Source organism: Anolis carolinensis, chromosome 3, assembly GCF_035594765.1.
Source record: "Anolis carolinensis isolate JA03-04 chromosome 3, rAnoCar3.1.pri, whole genome shotgun sequence".
Classification (NCBI taxonomy): domain Eukaryota; kingdom Metazoa; phylum Chordata; class Lepidosauria; order Squamata; family Dactyloidae; genus Anolis; species Anolis carolinensis.
In genome coordinates this window covers 114,522,768-114,544,724 of record NC_085843.1, presented here as the reverse complement: position 1 = coordinate 114,544,724, position 21,957 = coordinate 114,522,768, and the positions used below count along the sequence as shown (strand labels likewise).

The following is a 21,957-nucleotide window of genomic DNA, read 5'->3' as shown; positions in this document are numbered from 1 at the left end:
AAATGTGGTTAGTCGCTGTTTGGTCCAGGAGATTGATGAAGCCATTGCCTCCAAGTAAGCATTGGCTCTCTATGAAATTTTCCTTCAGACCCTAATTTCGATCATTACAGAGTGATACACTGAAGATTGTTCACATCCAGAAAATGTTAGATTAGCTGTGTTCTGATCCCCTTGAGAATTTATCTATCCGCCACCACTCCTTTTGATGCCTAAACTATTAAGTAAAGTTTGAAATTATTGGAATGCTATTAAATTAGGTACTGAAAACAAAATTTCATGGGTGGAAACAAAAACTGCTATCTGTAGGATCAAGGCCTACATTTTGCCCTTCCTGATGCTGATTGGCTGCCTATCTAGGAATCTATGAGAAAGCATTATGTAGGGAAATATTAGACATATTTTTATCCAGCATCCCCAAAGTATTCATATTGGTGTAAGCACCACTTTCCTAGTTTAGGTCATCAAGAATTTTACATTATATGTTACACTGTTTTCTGTGGCAAGATACTTTTTAAACATGAAGTGATTGCACTGCAACACAAGATATTTATTTATTTTGTGTCAAAAGCATTGCATAATAAATAAATTTAAAAGGTGATGAAATAAAGGAAACCACAAGCAGCTAAATAGTTTTATACCAAAAGTGGGCAACAGGGACCGCATTGTCCGTAGCTTTAAACAACTCCTCCTCTACATGAGGCAAGACATTGTGGGCAAGCATACATATGCAGAGTTGTTTGTGCTGCTCCACAGTCACACAAGGTGGAGGATTCCTCCAGGTAGTGCCACCTTGCCAAGTTGTCTTTTGATCTGCCCATTCAGCTTCTGAGTCTGTTTAGGGACTTCCAAGTTGCCCATTCTTAGTTTGCCCCTGGAGAAAGACCCTCATGGGGGGCCATCCAGCTAGAATTGCCAGGTTTAGCTGCCCAGAGGGACACTCTTGCTGGAGGAACATCAAGAGGAGTGGTGGTTCTCATGCAGTGGGTGGCTTTCACAATGTTCAACCTTATTTCTCTCACAGCTAGCAGCAACTTCCCATCGCATGTCAGGAGGGGCAATGACAGCTAACCTGTAGAGTTTATCAACAGGTGTAGGTTTAAGGCATCCTGTGATTATTCTGCATGTTTCGTTCAGTGCTATGTCCACCTGCTTTGCATGGGCAGACTTGTGCCAGACAGGACAGGCGTACTCAGCAGTTGAGAAAGACAAGGCCAGGGCTGATGTTCTTATTAATTGTGGGTCTGCAGCCCATGCACTGCCAGTAAGTTTCCGCAGGGCGGACATAGAAAGAGCCTCCTCGAAGACTGAGTGAATCCAGTCGGGCGTCCCCCGGGCAACATTTCTTATAAACGGCTAATCTTTCCAACCCCAAAGCATTGCTTTTAAACTTTTAACACAAGATATCATTGCAGAACATAATCCACACAAAGCAGGAATGAAAGGACAGTGTATCAATCTATGGCCCAGATCCTCTTACTCCTTAGTCCTTCTTGTAACACTAAGCAGAAGATCTAGCAGGAAGAATCTCCTGCAGAAAGAAAATGTGTGAGATTTTAGCATGTTTTCCTGCCCCTGGTGGTGCAGCAGATTAAACCGCTGAACTTGCTGACTGGAAGATTGGTGGTTCGAATCCAGAGAGCAGGGTGGGTTCCCACTGTTAGCCCCAGCTTCTACCAACCTAGCAGTTCAAAAACATGCAAATGTAAGTAGATCAATAGGTACTGCTCCAGTGGGAAGATAATAGCACTCCATGCAGTCACATGACCTTGGAGGTGTCTACGGACAGTGATGGCTCTTCAGCTTAAAAATGGAGATGAGCACCAACCCCCTGGAGTCGGACACGACTAGACTTAATGTCAAGGGAAAACCTTTACCTTTACCTTTCCTATGTCACCAGTGGTAAATCTGAAATTTCCTCTTTCTTGAATTTAAGAATATCACAAGAGCAATGTTGGCCTTTCTGTTCCGACAACCTGTTCCTACACCAGATAGTTATGGGACAAGAAGATTACAAAACAAGAATGCAAAACAAGCCATCATTTATGTGATTTAATGGTACACTGCCTCTGAAATTAACAGTAAAATATAAGTATCATGGCCAATAACCATTGGTAGAGATGTCCTCTTTGGTGGCCAATACTACTACCCTGTTTTCCCAAAAACAAGACAGGGTTTTATATTAATTTTTGGTCCAAAAGATGTGTTAGGGCTTGTTTTCAGGGACAGTCTTATTTTTTCAAATTGACTTTTTAAATGAACTGTATCTAGGGCTTATTTTTGAAATAGGGTTATATTTTGAGCATCCTGAGAAATGCTGAAAAATCATGATAGGTCTTATTTTTGAGGTAGGTCTTATTTTGGGGGAAACAGGGTATGCATGAATTACCAGCCTGTAAAGATCAAAAAGGCTAAATGTATATAAGGCCCCATCTATACTGCCATATAAAATGCAGATTTTCTCCTTTGAACTGAATTATATGGCAGTGTAGACTCACATAATTTAGTTCAAAGAAGATAATGTAGATAATCTATTATATGGCAGTATAGAAGGGGCCTTAGTCATACACATGCTGATACTATGTAATACTAGTTTACATCCCTTGAAAGAACTTGACATATTTTCAATGTAGCAATAGTTTGGAGCAAAATGCAATGCCCTTAATCCATTAGGAGTATCTAAATTCAAAGCTATTATTACTTGGCAAGAGATATGTGTGATTCCATTAAATTGCTATGAAAATCTCATTTTTAGAGATTTCACTTATTCACAGCAATGAGCTAAATGGGAAAATACACTTCTCACAGCACACAAATGGCTACTGCTCTGTGGGGAAACTAAAGAAGTTTGAGAATATACAAAGGCTTGCCCATTTATGTTCTAACACAATTGCCCTTTATGATAAATCCTATCATAAGGGGTGAATAGATTCAAAAATTGTCTTAATCTTGAAATATTTAGCACTTAGTGCATTTCCGAAAAGAGATAAATGTTCCATAAAAGTAAATGAACAAATTGTCATTTCTTAAAAGGTTTTGAATGGTAATTGATCAGATTGTCTTCCTGTGGGTTGTCACACTATTTCTTTTCTATTAGCCTCATCTCTCAACAAGTCTACAATTTGCTTTAGAGTTCCTCTCACTTGTTCATATATTAGAGAATATTGAACTACAGAACTAAAGATTGTTCACTATGAACTTCCTCCAATCAAAATCCAGTATAATCAAATAAATCATTTACATTTTTGTATTCGCATTTGCTAGGAACCTGCTGCACAAAATAATTAGCTCCACATTCACTCCTAGAGACAAAGGGCTCAGGACAGACTGGCACAATTGCAAGGAATATTTCTCTAATTAAGTCCATGAACAATGTAGTCCACCATATCATGAATTCTGCTTAGGTTTAATGCCCTGACTTTGACGCAACCAAGTCAGATTGTGTAAAGTGATACAGCAAGTCCAGGATTTACTGTTTAACTAATACTTGTTTCCAATACAGAGGATTCAATGAATAGATTTCCTGTTCTTCCAGAATTCAGCAAGCCCTTTTTACACTAACAGATCAGTCATGTTTCAGCAAAGCATTTCCTATATTGAGATTTTAACTGATAGATTTTCTCTCTCAGATATATAACTGTACTACCATTTTCAAATTACAATAATGGAAGAACATCTGTTTAAATGTTTATCTCAAGGAAGCTTATTAATACATTCATCTAGTCTGTCTGTGCTCGGCTTTTCTCTTAATATGAGATCCAAAATTGCTTACAATGTAATTGAAAAAAATATGTTGAAAAAAGACTAAAACAAAAGAAAAATCTCCAAAAATCTTGATATGAGTGATGCGGTCAATAAAACATTCGACAAAGCACTTGGAACCATCTGGAACAATCTAAAACAATTTATAGTAATATAAGGGCATTCAAAATAGTGTGAACAGTGTATGTTAAAACAGAAATCCTCATCCCTGTCAAGCCTCAAAAGGTTTGGTGAAGTGCCAAGTTTTAATTTGGCACTAAAATGAGGCCACTGCCAGCACAAATTGGGCCTCAGCAAAGAAGGATTTCTACATGTACCTCATTGTTCCCATTGGTAGGACACAGAAGAGACCTTCCCTTTCTTGTCCTCAGACAAGTATACACAGGAAGAAGTCCTTGGGGAACTGAGGTCCCAAACAACCTAGGCTGTGTGGAATTCAAGAACAGAGATGGTCCTTTCTTTACCCATGTTAAGGAGAAGAGGAATATCAGGCCGTATCAACACTGCAGATGTATAGCAATTTGACACCACATCAACTGCCGTGGCTCTGTGCTATGCTATTCTGGGATTTGTTGTCTTGCTAGATATTTACTCTTCTTCATCAGAGAACTCTTGTTCCACAACTACAAAAGGATTTTATAGGCTGGCATCATAGCACTGCTATAAACTTGCAGGGTGGATGGTCTATTATTTATACGCACTAAGCAGTTTGTCTAAATACACAGAAAGGAACTAGAGGTTTTTATAAAAAGCTCCAAATGTACTGAAGGTTTCAACATCAAGGAAAGTTGAATCTGTGGACAGTGTAACAAATAAAATGCATATTCTCACATGTCCAGAGATCAGCTGGTGCCTTTGCTCTATAGCTTTAAATCTAGAAAGTAAATTAAGATAGCAGTAAAAACCACACTTTTTATTTGGGGCCACGGTGGCGCAGCGGCTTAAACTGCTGAGCTGCAGAACTTGCTGACTGAAAGGTTGGTGGTTCGAATCCGCTGAGCAGGGTGAACTCCCATCGTTAGCCCCAGCTTCTGCCAACCTAGCATGTTGAAAAACATGGAAATGTGAGTAGATCAATAGGTACCGCTCAGACGGGAAGGTAACGGTGCTCCATGCAGTTATGCCAACCACATGATCAAGGAAGTGTCTATGAACTACGCTGGCTCTTCAGCTTAGAAATGGAGATGAGCACCACCTCCGGGAATCAGACTCAACTAGACTTAATGTCAAGGGGAAACCTTCACCTAAAAACTTCATGGCTGAAACCAAAACCCAGTTTCTTTTGAATGATAAGGTTATATACATACAGCTTTTATTTGGGTTTTAAAGGTTATATTGGTATAAAATACACAAAAAAAGCCACATTTGTGTGAAATGCATTTAAAAAAGAAGACAGGCTTGAGCAGGTGGGCCAAGGCTTGCTAGAATGAAAACTTGAAAGGGATTGTGAAGTTCTGCAAAAACAGGGAATTTCAGCAGATATTGTGTCTTACCTGATTGCATGACAAGCAGCACCTGCTAAACATCCTTCCTTTTTCAAAAGCCCTCTCTAGTTTTCAATCTGTCAACCCTATCAGATAAAATTATTGTTATTGATGAAATAGAGCAGCAAAGCTTGAATCTGTTACTTTTGTGGGCTACAACTCTCAGCATCTCCCTGCCTTTGACACAGTAGACAGTAGTTTTCCAACAGGAAATTCTTTTTTCACCAGGCACTATTTGGAGGTTTCAGAAACATAACTTTGAGAACAGCTCCCATAATCTCTCAAGCACATGGATAGCTGATCCTGGGCCCCGTAATAAATAACTTCTCCACTCTCTGCCTCTTTCTGACTTTCAGAGGCTGGCTGCTATGGAAACTCATTGCAAACATTGCATATGGCCCATTGCAGCAGTTCTTAAAACGATGTGTAGCAGAAACTTTTACTAATTCCACTTATTCTTTATTAAATGGGTACATTGCTTATGCAATTATCTTTTTAATTTTTCTTTTCAATCCCAGCTTTTGGATAGCAGATGGTTTAAAATCTAAAATAAACTTTATAAACAAATCCTTCTGTGAATCCAATAATAAGGAATGGATTGACCAAGGTGGAATAGACTTTAGTTTAAGGATGCAGTGGTGGCGGACAACATTTTTTAAATTACTGAAATATTTGTGGGCTGAAGGACAATTTCATTTAGGAGTAATGATCTCATCCTGCACCCCACTTCCTATAGCTACACTCCTGCTTTAGTTTAAACTGCCAGACTAGGAGGTGACCTGAAAAGAAATGGCCTTCAGAATTTGTGTCCCATCAACAGAGTGTAGCCTCCAGCCAGGTATCTATTGGCCTGCCAGTCACCTGAAAACTTGCTCCATCCTGTTGTTGTGGTCCTGGATAAGCAGTAAAAACAAGAGTTTTGTCATTGTTTTCATAAGCCTCCACCCACTTTGGTGTCACACAGCACAACTCGGGCCTGGGGCAAAAACCGTAAGATCTTCAAGAACTCTCTCTACAGACTATTCCTCTCTGAGGAATTCCATATACAACCTTCTCTACATCTACATTGTAATAGCTAATTTTTAGAATTCTGGCAAAATAAGTAAAAAGTGGATATTCATGTTACTCATAAACAAGGCACTGTTTCATACTTTCTAACTATCTCAGTTCAAGAGGGACGATTCCAATGAATATACCCAACTTTTCAACCGCTTTTAAAGTGTCCCAGTTTCCTTCTCCTCCTCTAACTTCCCCCATTTGTTCTCCAATTATTTCAATTGCTAAAGTCAAAATGCAAAAGGAATTTGCACTCAATTAACTTAGCAGTGGGGAGAGGGCATGGGGCATATCCTTGCCCTTCCCTGAAGACTTGGGCAAAAACAAACTGCTGTATAGAATCATAGAATCATAGAATAGTAGAGTTGGAAGAGACCTCACGGGCCATCCAGTCCAACCCCCTGCAAGAAGCAGGAACTCCCTGCAGGATCTCCTCATCAACCTTTCTGCAGGTTCTCCTCATTAATCTTTCTCACACTCTGGGCCACAAATGACCCAATTCTCATCTATGAGATGCTGGAGGATACGCGGCTGTTGTTAGTTTTTGACATTTTGGATTTATCATGTTTTAATTGATTCATGGCTGCCTCAAATTAAAATTGATTTATTACTGATGTATTGATACGGAATGTTATGCTTTCTGTTGTAAACTACCATGAGAAGATTTCAGTATTAGAAGGAAGTTCAACATTCAAACAGTAATAAAAGTTTTATTGCCTAATACATTGACAAAAAGGAAAGTGCATTCTCTACTGTGACCTAGTTTCATGGTTTATGAAATCAATACCAAAGTTACTATACAAAAGGGACATAGAAAATGGCACAATGTCAATATCATTACCCTCCAACATTTTGCAGATAAAAACAAGGACAGTGGAGCCAAGCAGCTTCAGGGTGTGGTCAAGAAGGCAAAAGTTGTTAATGAGGAAGAACACACAAGCATAAGGGAAGGCTGCAACAGTTTGCTTTTGTATAAATCTACTGGTAATTGCATTATTCTGCCCACTCGTCTCCTTCTATTGAATTAATTGAATGCAATCTACCTTTGTATTTTGAACTCAGTTTGTAGCAATTGGACTGTACTAATGATGAAAAAGAGATATGGGAGGAGAAAAGAAAAAATTGTACATTTTTTAAAAAGTGGGACAATAAAAGATTAATCAGGATTGTTCCTACCAAATTGAGATAGTTGGGTGGTATGTGTCCAAGTTCTGAAACGACGCTATAATACTGAGACTTTAAATTTATTGTTAATCCCAACAAGAGTAGACACACTGACTCAATGCTAACTTAGTACATCTACACTTATTCATTTACTCTAACTGGGACTAGGAACAGGATTTAGGGAATAAACGTCCTATCTTAATTCCAAATGGCTTCATAATGTTCCATATAATCTGAGTTCCTGTATGCTAACATTACATGAAAAACTACAAGGGTATTGTGTCTTAAGCCCTTTGCCATATTTCCCCCCAACCCAGCTAATCTATGAGCAAATTGTTAGAGCGATAGTTTCAGACAATGGAGTACAGTTCAGTCCTCTATATCCATAGATTTTTTAATCCATGAATTCCACTATCCAATGCAAATCCATGGGATGCTTGGGACCAAACAGGTATTAAGAGGCTACTGTATGTTAAAAGGGGACTTGAGTGCCAGAAAAACTCAGTTCCCCAACAACCCTTTTAGAGCCAAACCAATGAGCTCATGAGTTCTTGAAGTTTAGAGACATGCATGCATACTACTGAAGCAGCTCATTTGACTGGTATCAAAGTAGTTCCATTCAACAAATGCCTAAGAATCTAGAAACAAAGAATGCAATTCAAGGGCTATTCATGTGATATCACTTTGAAAATAAATGTTGCAAACCTGGGCAATTATGCACAAAAAGCAAGCTTGTTGACCAAAGTAATTAAGCATTCCAATTGCCAAGAATTTTACTATTACTAAGCCCCTGTTTATGAAATTCATTACTTCATGCTATCAACAGAGGTCAGTGCTGCACTTCTATTTTTCTTGCACTAAAAGCATCTCATTTCAAGCAAGTTTGCTGCAAGTTTGTTATCATCATCATCATCACCATCATCATCAGCACCAGCTGATTTAATTAATTTAATTTAGATCCCATTGTGAAAACACTGGAATCTGTTTCAAAATACTTGAATGGCTTTGGAAGTTTGAGATGTTACCGATTTATAAGGGGCAGGGGTCATGTGAGAGGTTTTAGCATACATCTTTTACCAGGGCTGGCCCAAAACATTTTCTTCTGCAAAGTGGAACAGTAAATAGCATGTGTGTATGCATGCACACAATTATGTTACATAATTATGCCCACAGCCAGCTAAATTATCTTGGCATAGGACGCAGGAGATCACACACATACCTCTCACCATCCCTGCAGTAAAACAAAACAAAAAAAATACATCCATGAAAAATTAAATCATAATTTTTTCCCTTATATAACACCTACATTCTGCTGAGCTGAGGTAGGTACCTTACTCTCCCTAAAAGCAGACCCAGCCCTTTCTTCAATTAATATTTCTCCTCCCTCTCTATTCATCTTCCCCAGATTAGAGCCAGCCGCCCATGGGTGTAACCACAGAAGGTGAAAGTGTAGGAGGGTAGAACATGTGCTCCTTTAATTACTCAGTGCATAACTGTGGTTGCATCTACACTTTAGCATTAATGCCGTTTGGCACCCTTTTAACTGCCATAGCTCAGTGCTATGGGATCACTACTGCAGTTACACTACTATGCAGTGAATTGTATCCAACCTTCTCCTCTTGCAGTTCCCACTTACTGGTCAACAGCCACTGTGGTCAATGGAGGTCCATTCTGCTCTCCTGGGAAACAGCTGACTGGTGTTACCATCCCTTCCCATAAACTATGGGACAAACAGAACTGAGATCTCTGTCACAATTCTCCCTGCACCAGAGATTACTTGTATGAGGGATGGAGTAGGAACATCAACCAGCTGCTTTCAGAGTGACAGCAGAATTGACCTCGATTGACTGCAGCAGCAGCTGCCTGGCAAATTGAGACTTGAGATGCACATCTACACTGTATAATTAATGCAGTTTGGCTATTCTCACTTTAACTGTCATCACTCAATGCTATGGAGTCCTGTAAGTTGTACATTGGTGAGACATTGACACTCTTTGACAGAGAAGACTAAAAACTTTGTAAAACTACAATTCCCAGGATTCCAAACCATTGAGCCATGGCAGTTAAAATGGTGTCAAACTGCATTAATCTGACCATGCAGATGCACCCCACAAGACTTTCATGATCCAATCTAAACTAGTTATAAATATGTAATACTAGGTTATGCATGTGTAACTTCGCAACAGGATTCCAACAGAAGTGCTGGGGATCAAATATGGAGCACTTAAAATAACTTAAGAGTGACATTGCAGAACTGATGCAGGCTGACAACACTTTGACCGCCATAGATAATGCTATGGAATTAGTTTGACAGTTCTCTCTGCCAAAGAGTACTGGTACACTTTTCAATTTGCATAGACATATGACTGTACTTGGGTGAAAAATGAGAAAGGTTTAATCAGCTTTCCTTCTCTGGATTCCCTCTAGACATCTTGATCTACAGCTCACATGAAACTCCAAATGACTGGGGGACTATCAGAGATTTGGGACAGCACATCTGGTAGAGACTACTATAGATTGAGGAAGATGGATTACGTGGATCCTGATATGTTCCAGAAAATTATATGTTTCATATGCAAAAGAGAGAGAGAGACCTCTATGTGTCATTAACATGTTTCCAAGAAGATGAAGTCTTTGTACAAACCCTCAGAGATTATTTGAGTCATGTGTAACTGTCAAGTTCTGCCACTTTCTATCTGCTAAGAGTGAGAGTTCAAGTTTCAATCAATTGTTTTGACTACCTGAAGAAGTTTCAGGCACACAACCTGTTTATCCGGGAAAAGAAGCAACAATGTGATATGGGGTCAAAGGTGCAGCCTCTTGGTTTCAAAACAGATATAACTAGCATGACCATTCTATGCATAACAATGTGTACATAATATGGAAGGTCAATTCAAATTTGGCAACACAAATTTAAACTGGTTCATTGATCATGAATCATCTGAGATCACTGTCAGACAGAAATAGTTTAATTAATGGATGATTCACATGCTTCAGACAGGTTCTTATTTGTGTGTTTAGGCAATCTGTAATCTACATGGCTTTGAGATTTTTGGGTCAGTTTGATAAAGACATCAATTATATATTGTGACTTTTAATCCCTCATTAACATTTTATATCAGACTAACTATCATAAATAATCTTGATCACAAAACTGTTGAAATTATTAATAAAAACAAAGTTTGAGGCATTGTGCATATTTCAAATGCTATATAAATGCTAAATAGTACAATTTGTATAAATTAAGGTAGTCCTAGAGTTGTCACAAGTCAGAAACAACTTGAACTACACAATAACAGCAGCAACAAGGTCTACATTAAGTGCAAGATCAATTCTTTATTCTCTGCAGATTCATGCTTGAGGTCTTTGGGATAAAGACTAAGATTACCTAATTATTGTTTGTGCTTTCAAGGGCCCTTCCAGACAGGGCCCAAAATGCGGAGCCTTTCGGACTTTTACCAAAGGGGTCTAAACGATGCCTGTGGTAAAAGAGAATTAATTAATTCAGGACAAAGCATGAGCCCAGAGAACCGAGAACTAGTTTGGGGGGGGGGGGTTCTGGGTGTCTGGGTGCCCTCCTGGTAGGTACTAAGAGGGCATCTAGACAGACATCCCCCAGAGAAAGCCCGGATTTTGAGGGGGGGTGGACCCAAATCTGCACCAAAGCAGCTTTTTAAAAATCCATTTTGGTGCAAGTTTGGGCCATGTCTGGAAGCTCCCCGAGTCATTTCCAATATAGTGATCCTAAGGTGAACCCATAATGAGTTTGGGTTTTTTTTTGTGGGGGTTTTGACAAAATTTATTCAGAGGGAGCTTGCTTTTGCCTTCCTCTGAGACTGATAGAATATGACTCACCCAGGGTCATCCAGTGGGTTTCCATGGATGAGCAGAAATTCACTCTGGTCTAGCATTCAAAGCAGTACATCACACAGGGCCTCCTAGAATTGCCTTACACTATGCCCAGTGTCATGGAAATAAGGTCAACTGAACTCAAATCTTTTCTTTTAATTGACACATTTTGGACCACACTTGATTACTGCTACTTTAGATATATTTTTAAATAATTTGTGAATTTTATTATATTAACATTACCAAGTTGCTCTAAAATTATTTCTCCCTGAAAATGCAACCTTCTGGTTTGAAAGAAAGAACAGGAAGTGAAAAATTAAAGCTGTCTCAGAGCAGGATAGGCTACAGTAAACAAGAGCTAATATTGACTCTGGCAACTTTATATGGTGATAACAACATTGAAAGAATCAGTTGCAACAACAGTTCTAAAAAGAAGCAAAAAGAAATGAAAACAAAGTAATAGACCATTAAACATTACTCAGTTCTGCCATACTTTCATTGGCCTGTCATATCATTGTAATCTTTTGATTTCAAAACTCTTCAGTACAAAACGTTTCAGTTGGAGGAAATATTTAACACCACCACCCTTATTTCACCACAAGTAAGGGTTCAACCCAGAAGTAGAGAACATTTAGCTCTCTTTGGAGGCTTTTAAGCAGAGACTGGATGGCCATCTGTCGGGGGTGCTTTGAATGCAATTTCCTGCTTCTTGGCAGAGGGTTGGACTGGATGGCCCATGAGGTCTCTTCCAACTCTATTATTCTATTATTCTAGTTTTCAGACTCCATCTTTTATAATCTCTTATTGTTGAGTTTGATGGGAACTGATAGTCAAAGTACATGGGGATACCCCCGGATTAACCCTGGCATATGCTTGTATTGCCATAATCTAGGATTATGTGGTGGAGATGTAGTTTATTTATTTGATCCAGCTAATACCCAGGAGTGTCAGATCTGTTGCTGGGCTTAGAGATATGAAAACTCTAGTTTATTTGCTAACTCATATATTATCCAATCCTACCTTAACAACCCACAACAAACCGTGCTCCATATCAGCCATCCATGAACTTAATCAGGTTGACTAACAGCCCAGCAAAAACAAGAAGTGACTTAACTGAGAATTATGTAGTAAACTGCAGCCAAGCCAAAACCTCTGGCTGGCAGATGCCCCAGATAGCATTCAAAATGTGTGGCTTGCTTCTGGGAAACAAGACTGAAGTGTGGGTACATTCACACTATGCAGCAATTAATATTTGATCCTTGATTAGTGGAACCATAGGTGTGAATTTAATTCTTGTTCTGAGTAGGTTTACCCGTTATGTTCTATATTAAGTAGAGAGAAGTTGGGTAGACTTACCGGGTCTACACTTCATCCTTGAAGTCCACTGGACACTGCGATTGGAGCGCAGCGAATCAGACCGAGCATGGCTGTGTTCCTATTTTAGGACATACGCTGCGGCAATAAAAGCCGCAAGGAAAGCTTACCTTGCGGCCAATATTGCGTCCACAAAGAACTGTCCGGCTGAGCTGTTTCGGGTTGTCAGAGGATTGTTAAATCCCACCACTCAAGACAACTTGCCAGCCCACTGTGAAGCATTTGCTCGGTTCTTTGCGGACAAAGTTGCTCTGATCTGCTCTGACTTTGATGCCATATTAACGGCAGTCTCTGAGGATGTAACACAAGCACCTGCTTGTCCAGTTTTGATGGATTCATTTCAATTGGATGAGCTCGAGGATGTGGGCAAGATCCTTGGAGAGACAAGACAAACCACATGCATCCTAGACCCCTGCCCACCTGGCTGGAGAAGCCAGAGGGGGTTTGGCCGAGTGGGTGAAGGCGGTGGTGAATGCCTCCCTCCAGGAAGGCAAGTTTCCAGCGAGCCTAAAAACAGCTGTGATCAAACCGCTGTTGAAGAAGCCATCACTGGACCCCACTCAATTTGGTAACTTTCAACCTATTTCCAATCTCCCCTATTTGGGCACGGTCATGGAACATGTGGTTGCCTCACAACTCCAGAGATTCTTGGAGGACACTGATTTTCTGGATCCGGCACAGTCTGGCTTCAGGCTGGGGCATGGTACCAAGACAGCCTTGGTCGCCTTAATCGATGATCTTCACCGGGAACTGGACAGGGGGAATATGTCCCTACTGGTTCTCCTGGACCTCACATCCTTCTGGGATGCCTTATGGGGATGGGACTTGGAGGTACTGCTTTGCAGTGGCTCCACTCATTCCTGGAGGGTCAGTCCCAGATGGTGTAATTGCATCAATGCCTTTGTTGACATATGAAAATGCACAGGTAATTGTTCCAGCATTTCTGAAGTGAGTAGTTGTCTAAAAGTCCTTCCAGTTTTGACTGCACAGTGGCACAATACACCAGATCAGCTTTGACATTTTGGAAACTCTTGAATGGCCAGCCCATTAAGTAGGCTTCCTTGATAGGCAAGTTATGGAATGAATTCAGGTCACACAGAATAAGAGAGATCCAAACCTTCATGCTGTGTTTAAGATAACTCACAGCTTCAGATCTAAGAATATGCTCCTGCATACTCTGAAGAACTTACCATGGTAAAACGTATTAAATTTTATAAAATTTAGTGACCAATGATTAAATCTCGATGGTCTCAATTCAAGGTCTGCCTCTTTCACAGTGTTCTTTAACAATTTGTGAAATGTGCAATCAACCTGCAGAATGAAACTGAAAAATTTAAATAAAAAAAGAAAAGCAATACATCCACTTTTAAAACTCTCATATGTGTGTGTATGCACACACGCACATGCGTGTGCATGTATATGTATTTTTCATACTTCTGGCAATGGACTAGCCATGTAGTAGAGCTTTTGTAAACTGCAATTCCCAAAATACACAACAGCCAGAATAGCTGGAGGATTCTGGAAATTGTGAACCAAAAAATAATATTTCTAAGCTTCGTAAAACAGCCTGTAGATTTTAATATCTTCCTGTAGAGCTTTCAGACAATCAGGACTCATATATTTTTCTTTACCCATGATGTCTAACAATACAGACATCTTCCACCATTAAGAGTAGAATCATAAGTATTTCAGAGGTACCCAATATTTCCCAACAGAAATAAAACAAAGGAATGAAAACAACGATTATTTTGTGTGCTGGCATGGAGGGTCATGCTTTTCTTCCTGTAAAGTCTCTTTTTGGCCCATAAAAATGTTTATCATCCCTGGACTCTGCTGTCCATTTGATGGCAGGGGCCAAGGGGAATGGTGCTGTGTCCACCACATTCTCTGACTCAGGTTCCTGAATATCAGTTTCAATTAGTGCATTATGTTGAGGTTTCAACAGTAACCGTGTTGTTTGGGTTCTGGCAATTTTTTCTTCTTCATTTGTTCTTCTTCTCTGGCCTGTAAAACCTGCTCGTTCAAGTCTTGAAGGCAGTTGCTTCATAGGAAGTAGTTCCGGCTGTTGCCGTTTCCTTTGGTGTGACCTTTGCTGAGACTCTGAATTAAGTTTAATGAACACAGATTCAGAGTCACTGCTGGAATCTCCTGAAATTCAGAAACACACGAGAAAAAAAACAAAGACTGTTAAGAGCTGTATTAGAAGTATCCTCCATTTGAAATGTTGTGCATTTTAGCATAGTCTAGGGTCCTAAATATCCTAAAGAAACAAGGTCCTGTATGAATTTGGAAGTTCATATTTCAATGAGAGACTCTCAGCAGTTAGCATGTGGACCTCAAAATGTGTTGATACTGCAAATTACCTTCTCACAATCCTCTCCTCTATAGGTTGCTAATAGGTTAGATACATGCATGGGACCATATCCAGGCATCAACCAATCCGCCTATTGATCAATGAACCTGACCATCCAAGCTGGAACCCCTGGGACAATAGGTTTGAGATTTACCTGGACAGATACACAATTATAGTCACTCTGCTAACAACATTTACAGGAAAGGTGTCAAAAGTCAGATGCCAATTAGAGAGCAAAATAGAGTTTATTAAAGCAACAGTCCAAAAAATAGCTCAACAAACTAAAAAGACTTAAAACACTTAACTTTCAGTGTTATTAAGTAGAACAAGCGGGTAAAACCCCAAAAAACAAGAACTGGCAAATAATCCGGATTAGCCAGAGATATAATCCGGGTTAAACTTAAAGTTCTAGAACTTGACCCAAAAGTTCACAATGGGCTGAAAAACGGAGGCATGAACTAAAGCAAGCAGTATTGAAGTCCACAAACCTTTCCCAAAAGTACAAAAGGAGTTCAAAACAAACAAACGCCCAAACTGAGCTAGGGAACTCCCAGTTGAGAGCAGCAAAGCCAGTGAAACAGCGAGATACTGGCGAGCTCCCAGCAACCGCTGCTGGAACATACACCAAACCAAGAGTTAAAGGAGCAAAGCGGGAGAACGTCGTCAAGCCGGTCCGAAGTCGGGATAAACCAGCAGCGCCAAGCTGCTGTAGAAGCAAACGCCAAGACAGGAGTTTAAGGAGCAGAGCGGGAGAACCTCGTCAAGCCAGTCCAAAGTCGGGATAAGCAGACAGCGTCGGTATCAGGAGTGAAGGTAGTAGTCAGCAACAGCAGACAGCCACGGAATAGAGAGCAACGCCAAGCCACGGATTGAGAGCGAAGAGCAAAGCCAAGTCAAGTTCCAGTCCAAGGTCCAAGGTCCGAGAGGTTGAAGTCATCCAAGAAGGTCACAACACGAAATGGCACAGAGAGCCAAAGCAACGAGGGCGAACAGCAGCTAATACAAAATAGTAATAACAGTGCAGTCCAGGAAAACCCACACAATTCCAGCCCTCCGTTGCAGAATAACCCAGATTAAACTTACATCTGTTGCAAAGTCCCAGTCCAGTCTTCAGTAACACACACAGGAAACCCAATGGCGCCCAGCAACACCTTGCCACAGGCAAGGTATAATGGCCAAACAACCCCAATATATCCAGGTCTTCCTGGGCTTCCAAACTATCCACGCCCAAAGAGCAGGTGTCTCAACTTCTTAATCTGAATCAGAACTCCACACAGCCAATGGTTAGTCACAAGGCTGAACAGGGAATAGGGTTACAGCCTGTGTTGGACGGGGTCTCACTCCCCCTAAAGACGCAGGTTCGCAGTCTGGGGATGATCCTGGACTCATCACTGAGCCTGGAGCTTCAGGTTTCAGCGGTGGTCGGGAGAGCCTTCGCACAACTCCGCCTCGTGCGCCAGCTGCGCCCGTTCCTTGGGAGGTCTGACTTGGCCACGGTTGTCCATGCTCTGGTCACATCCCGGCTGGATTACTGCAACGCACTCTACGTGGGGCTGCCTTTGAAGACGGTCCAGAAGCTCCAGCTGGTGCAGCGGGCGGCAGCCAGGTTAATAACGGGAGTGGATTACAGGGAGCGTACAACCCCCCTGCTAAGCCAGCTCCACTGGCTGCCGATATGCTACCAAGCCCAATTCAAAATGCTGATTTTGACCTACAAAGCTCTAAACGGTTCTGGTCCTGCCTATCTATCCGAACGTATCTCCTCCTATGAGCCCGTTAGAACCTTAAGATCTTCCGGGGAGGCCCTGCTCTCGATCTCACCTGCCTCGCAGGCGTGGCTGGTGGGGACGAGGGACAGGGCCTTCTCGGTGGTGGCTCCTCGGCTGTGGAACTCCCTCCCCAGCGATATCCGGCAAACCCCATCCCTCCTGGGATTTAGAAGAAAACTAAAAACTTGGCTCTGCGCCCAGGCATTCAGCGAATAAGCTCATTGGCTGATGTAATCGGGTCGCAAATCTGTAATTGTAGCAGTATTGAATGACTGAGGATGATGCAATATCGCTGCCTTGCAGCGTTTTAATTTTTATATACTTTTTATCATGTTTTAATTGTTTTGTTTTATAGTATACTTGTTGCTGGCCCTCGTGGCAGAATGTAAGCCGCTCTGAGTCCCCTCGGGGAGAAGGGCGGGGTATAAATGCATGTAATAAATAAATAAATGCCCTTGGGTCAGGTGTTCCGAATTCCTCATCAGAGTCCCAATCATCCTGCCCATGCCCAACTCTATCTTTGGACCCCCTCTCACTCCTCCAAGCAGACCAAGTGGGATCTGCTTCTGAAGACACCCAAGCTTCCCCAGCATCAGTAGTATCCATGGGCCCCAATTTGTCTCCAAGCATCTCCGGTGCCCGTGCCCAGTCCGTGTCCAATTCCTCCGTTAACACCTGTTACCCAGCATCCATTTCCACCTCAGGATCCCCACATGAATCCTCCTCAGAAGACTCCCTATCAGTCTCCCTTACCCTTTTCCTAAACAAATCCTCCAAAGAGCCCTCCTCGCGAGGGTTTTTCCTTCCTCTCCTGATCCCACCACTATCATCCGCAGTCTCTGAAGACGCATTCACAACAAAAGGCATCCACTACCAACTGGACATAGCTATTTCTGCCCCATTCATCTCAAGTCCTTTAAGGAGAACCCCATTCCTACTAAGACCTGAGGAACTGGGAGTTGAATCCAAGGCTTATGTTAACTACCTCTATAAATATACTATGAGGTGACAATACAAAAGCATAGCAAAAACACATTATGTATTAGAGAGTGGATGCTCAAAACACATCTTGAATGTATGAAGAAACCAGGCTTCCACCCAACCTTTGTAAGCATGAATCTGGCTTATTCTGGTCATTTTCACCAGCCAATAAATTCAAACTGAGGTTTAAACTAATTGGCTCATTTCTCCGTGTCTCGCAGAGGCTGCATGAGCCTTACAGACCTCTGGGATGAAGATACCAGCTACCTGCCATTACAGGTGACTACCAATGCTCCGCTTCTTCCCTGAACTGCAAAGACTTTGTGTGGCTGAATCACACAACTTTTTTCTGTTTGTTTTTTAAATGCACCAAACCTCAGTCTCCATGATTTTCATATGTATCAATCATCCTGCATTAAACTGGATTAACACTGGTTTTTCATGTTGCAACTGTCTTTATTAACTATTTCTGCCATTAAAAGCCTGCTAATGAACAACAACACAAGGCAGAACATCCTTGGTCTGTAATTAGCAACTTGTTTTGATCACAATTGAAACCCAAGATCGGATTTGAGTCACATGTAATTGCCAAAGGATTTTTAGGAAAAAATCTGGGTCCAAAGAATTTTAGCTTCAGGGCGCTTTGCTGAGCTGCATTGTATCAGAGGGCATGGCATTCACTGCCACCATCTAATCAGATGATCAGAAGGCAAAATGTCACAATGCAGCACACAAAAATGCTGACTTTTTTTTTCTTTTTTCCCAGGAGGGGGGTTGAAATTCAAGGGACAGAGCACAGGTTTTGCATGTCAACAATCCCAGGTTTCACCACTTTGGAAGTTACTTTTAAGCAGGATAAAAGTCATGACATGCTGGGATGACCAAAAGTAAGCAGTAGTAGGATGATGCTCCATGTCCTAGTATATCATACTATCCCTGCTCAAGTACCAATGGATTATATTTGTTGTTGCATGCCTTTAAGTAGTTTCCAATCTATAATAATCCTGAGCTGGGCAAGATTTGTTTTTTAAAAAGTTTACCATTGCTTTCTTTTGAGGATGAGAGATGTCACCCAATGGCTGAGCAGGGATTCAAGCCCTAGTCTCTGGAGACAAAGTGTGGTGCTCAAACACTTCACCATGCTGGCTAGTCTTTTTATTTATTCTGCTTAAAGGTATGATTCTAATGTCTAGCATTACCCAAAAGCTTTTGTTGGTAAGAATGGGTTATGAAAATGATAACAGAAAGCGATAATCAAGTCAATCTAGGGCACTTCCAAACAGTGCCAAAATCCACACTGAATGGGCCCCTAGAGTTGCTTTCTTTATCTGGAGAGACTGGATTCTTTAACAAATGCAAAACAGACAAATACCAACAGGTGAAACTTTTTCCGTCATTTACACCAAGTAAGAAAACAGTGTTACATGGTGATTTCTGCTTGATACTCAAAGACTGAAGATGCCATGTAAAATGTGTGTGTGCATTCTAGTCTCAATCCTGTGTACCCTCCCTGCTTATTTTCCATTGAATGAAAGAGAAATTAATTTTAAAACGATATCATTTCAACAGTATGAGTATCTTTCTCCTGTGGAAGCAAAGCATCCTACACACCATCCAGTGCATCACACGTCATGCATTCCAGATCCAAAATCCTCTTTCCTGGGAATGGACATAACTATTTGCTAGTTATCGCAGGTATCTCATCCCTTATCCTGGGATCTCAGGGCAGCACACAATAAAACAATTAAAACCAGTTCTAAATTAGAAACATTAATAATAAAACTTGGTAAACATAGTAGCAATTAAGACCAGTTTAAAAACAGCAATTAAACCACTTTTCAAGCCACAATTTAAAACCATTGAATTTGAAATAAGCTGTCACCTCAAAACTTTAATAAAAAGCTTGTTTTAGTTTGCCACTGAAAAGGCTAGTGCCAGTTGAACCTATAGATGGAGAACATTCCACAATCCGGGTGTCATGAAGGCTCTTGTCTGTGTCATCCCACTTCCTTAGGGGTTTAACTGCTATCACAAGCACCTTGCATTGGGTGTGAACTGGGAACAATCGACAATTTTATAAAATTATTTTGGTGAAAAATGTTACCTGTTAGATCTTCTTTATTCCTAGCTTTTCTCCTGTTGAATTGAGTGTTACCAAATGGTAATGACAAAAAACGTACACTTTTGGCAGGTGCCTGTGGACAAACAAAGGCCAGGAATTCAATAATGTAATATTATTCTTCAGTACCCTATGTTACACTTCAATTAATTTGGTTACCCTGAAAAGAATATGTGAAACACAGTTGGTAGGTATTTTTGAAATTGACAGTTAATGAAATACTGTCTGCCCCCCACATTTGTGGATTTAACTTTTGGCAGGTTAGACTATTCATGAATTTGATTGATAAGGTCTCTTTAGGAATCCTCCGGTGCAACTTTGTTGAAAGTGGAGGACTTGAAGACGTGTTTGCTCAGATAAAGTTTAAAAAAAAATTCAGCCAAAGGTACCTGGCTCAAAGAGAAAATCTATGGCCATCTTGAGGGTTTTGTGTTAGAAGCTGCAATTCAAATGTTCATGTTTGTATATCTGTACCTGACTTTGAAGTTAGAACAATTTTCTGAACTCATATTGATTTCCTGCAGGATTAGCTTTTCAGAACTGAACTTTGTAAGGGTTATCATGTTTGTCAATGCTTACTTTCTCAAAATGATGGGTATTGTTGTCTATATTCATAATCAAAGCAGTGTCCCAGTTCAATAACAATAAATTCAGGATTTTAAAACATGAATTGAGGTTGATTTCTTGTAATGCCAAGGTTACTTCATTTTGCTATATCTGATTAACACAGCTGAAGCCTTAGCTGTTACAGATAATAGCAGCTGGATCTTTTTGGCTAATGGGGGCTAATAATGGGGATCAGAAGCTCCTCCTTTGATCCTCCTTTGCTTTCTTCTGCAGCAGGCTCCTCCATCCCTTCCCAAAGCTACTCCCCCCTGCCCGCTTGAAGCAAATGGGCAGCAATACATGTGTCTTTCTTGGGGAGTTATCTCTCTTGTAATTAGACACTGCAACTAATTTTGCACTAGTTTATTCTCTTGAAGATCTATCTTTCTCTTGTTTTTCTTATGACTGTGTATCTATTTGAAATAACCAACACCTATATTTAATTTTCTAATCCTTATGGTTATTGCAGCCCATGGCCAGTTTTCAAGATGCTTATGTAGCACACTAAATACAAATAAAATGGCATGTTTTTATGCTTTCAAGTTTCAAAAAACCATCCAAGAGACACCTGAGTAATAGTAGAGCAAGGAAAGAAAACTGGAAGAAACCAATTGGACTGGGAGATATGCGTTGTTCACAATGCAACATATATTTATTATTTATAGTACAACCTCTGTGTCAGGCATGTGGCCGCGGGGGGGGGGGGGGGGGGGGGGGGGGGCTTGAGGGGCTTCACCCTCCCTGCCCCCCCGAAATTATCAGGGTGGTCCACGAGAAGGCCTTACTGGTATTATTTAAACGATTATGTTTATTCATGTCATGATCTGATCACCATGCTCAATATATCCCATATGCATGGGGGCATTGGGATAACGATATAAAAGGTTTGCTAAGGTAGATCCTCTCTCACTCAGCCTCAGCCCCCCCCCCCCATCAAAATCCTGGCTATGGGCCTGCCCTGTGTCTAAGGTAGATATGTTCCAGGACTTCACATGGATATATTAAATTAGAAATAACAGCAGGCGCTATTGAAATGAAGAATTTCTGACCCAAGAATACCACAGAGGTGCACTGGATTACATAGAAATGCCTAGAGAAGAGATATTTTGTTGGAAGTGGATAAGCAAACCCATGGATACTGGTCTTGCAGATATGGGTGTCATATATATATATTATTATTTTATATTCAGCCTTCTCCCCTCAATAATATGACCAGACATTCAATAAACAATATAGAATTTGAACTGTTTGTTATACACAAGGCACTATTACTCATTGAAGTGTATGCTTATGGAGATGATATTTTGAATCTCTCTTTTCCAGAGCATATCCATTTCTTTTGTCTATCTTTTTGGAAAGTACGTTTGGAAATGGCTTGTTATTTCAGCATTGCTCCTTTGGTTTGCCATACCACAGACCAGATTCTCACATTGTGTTATTAAA

General features: G+C 40.7%; 1 protein-coding gene across 2 annotated transcripts in view; it reads right to left on the bottom strand.

The window, feature by feature from the left end:
* Positions 1–14,240: 14,240 nt before the first annotated feature.
* slc9a4 (solute carrier family 9 member A4) overlaps positions 14,241–21,957 on the bottom strand; it is a 34,366-nt gene continuing 26,649 nt past the window's right edge. The window contains exons 11-12 of one of the 2 annotated variants that reach the window (XM_062975396.1): positions 19,894–19,984; positions 14,241–14,834 (exon numbers count right to left, since the gene is read on the bottom strand). In XM_062975396.1, coding sequence (XP_062831466.1) covers positions 14,455–14,834; positions 19,894–19,984 — 471 coding nt within the window. In that variant the 3' untranslated portion in view covers positions 14,241–14,454. Of the gene's footprint in view, positions 14,835–19,893; positions 19,985–21,957 lie in introns of those variants that run through there. The other variant, XM_062975397.1, reaches the window with a different exon arrangement.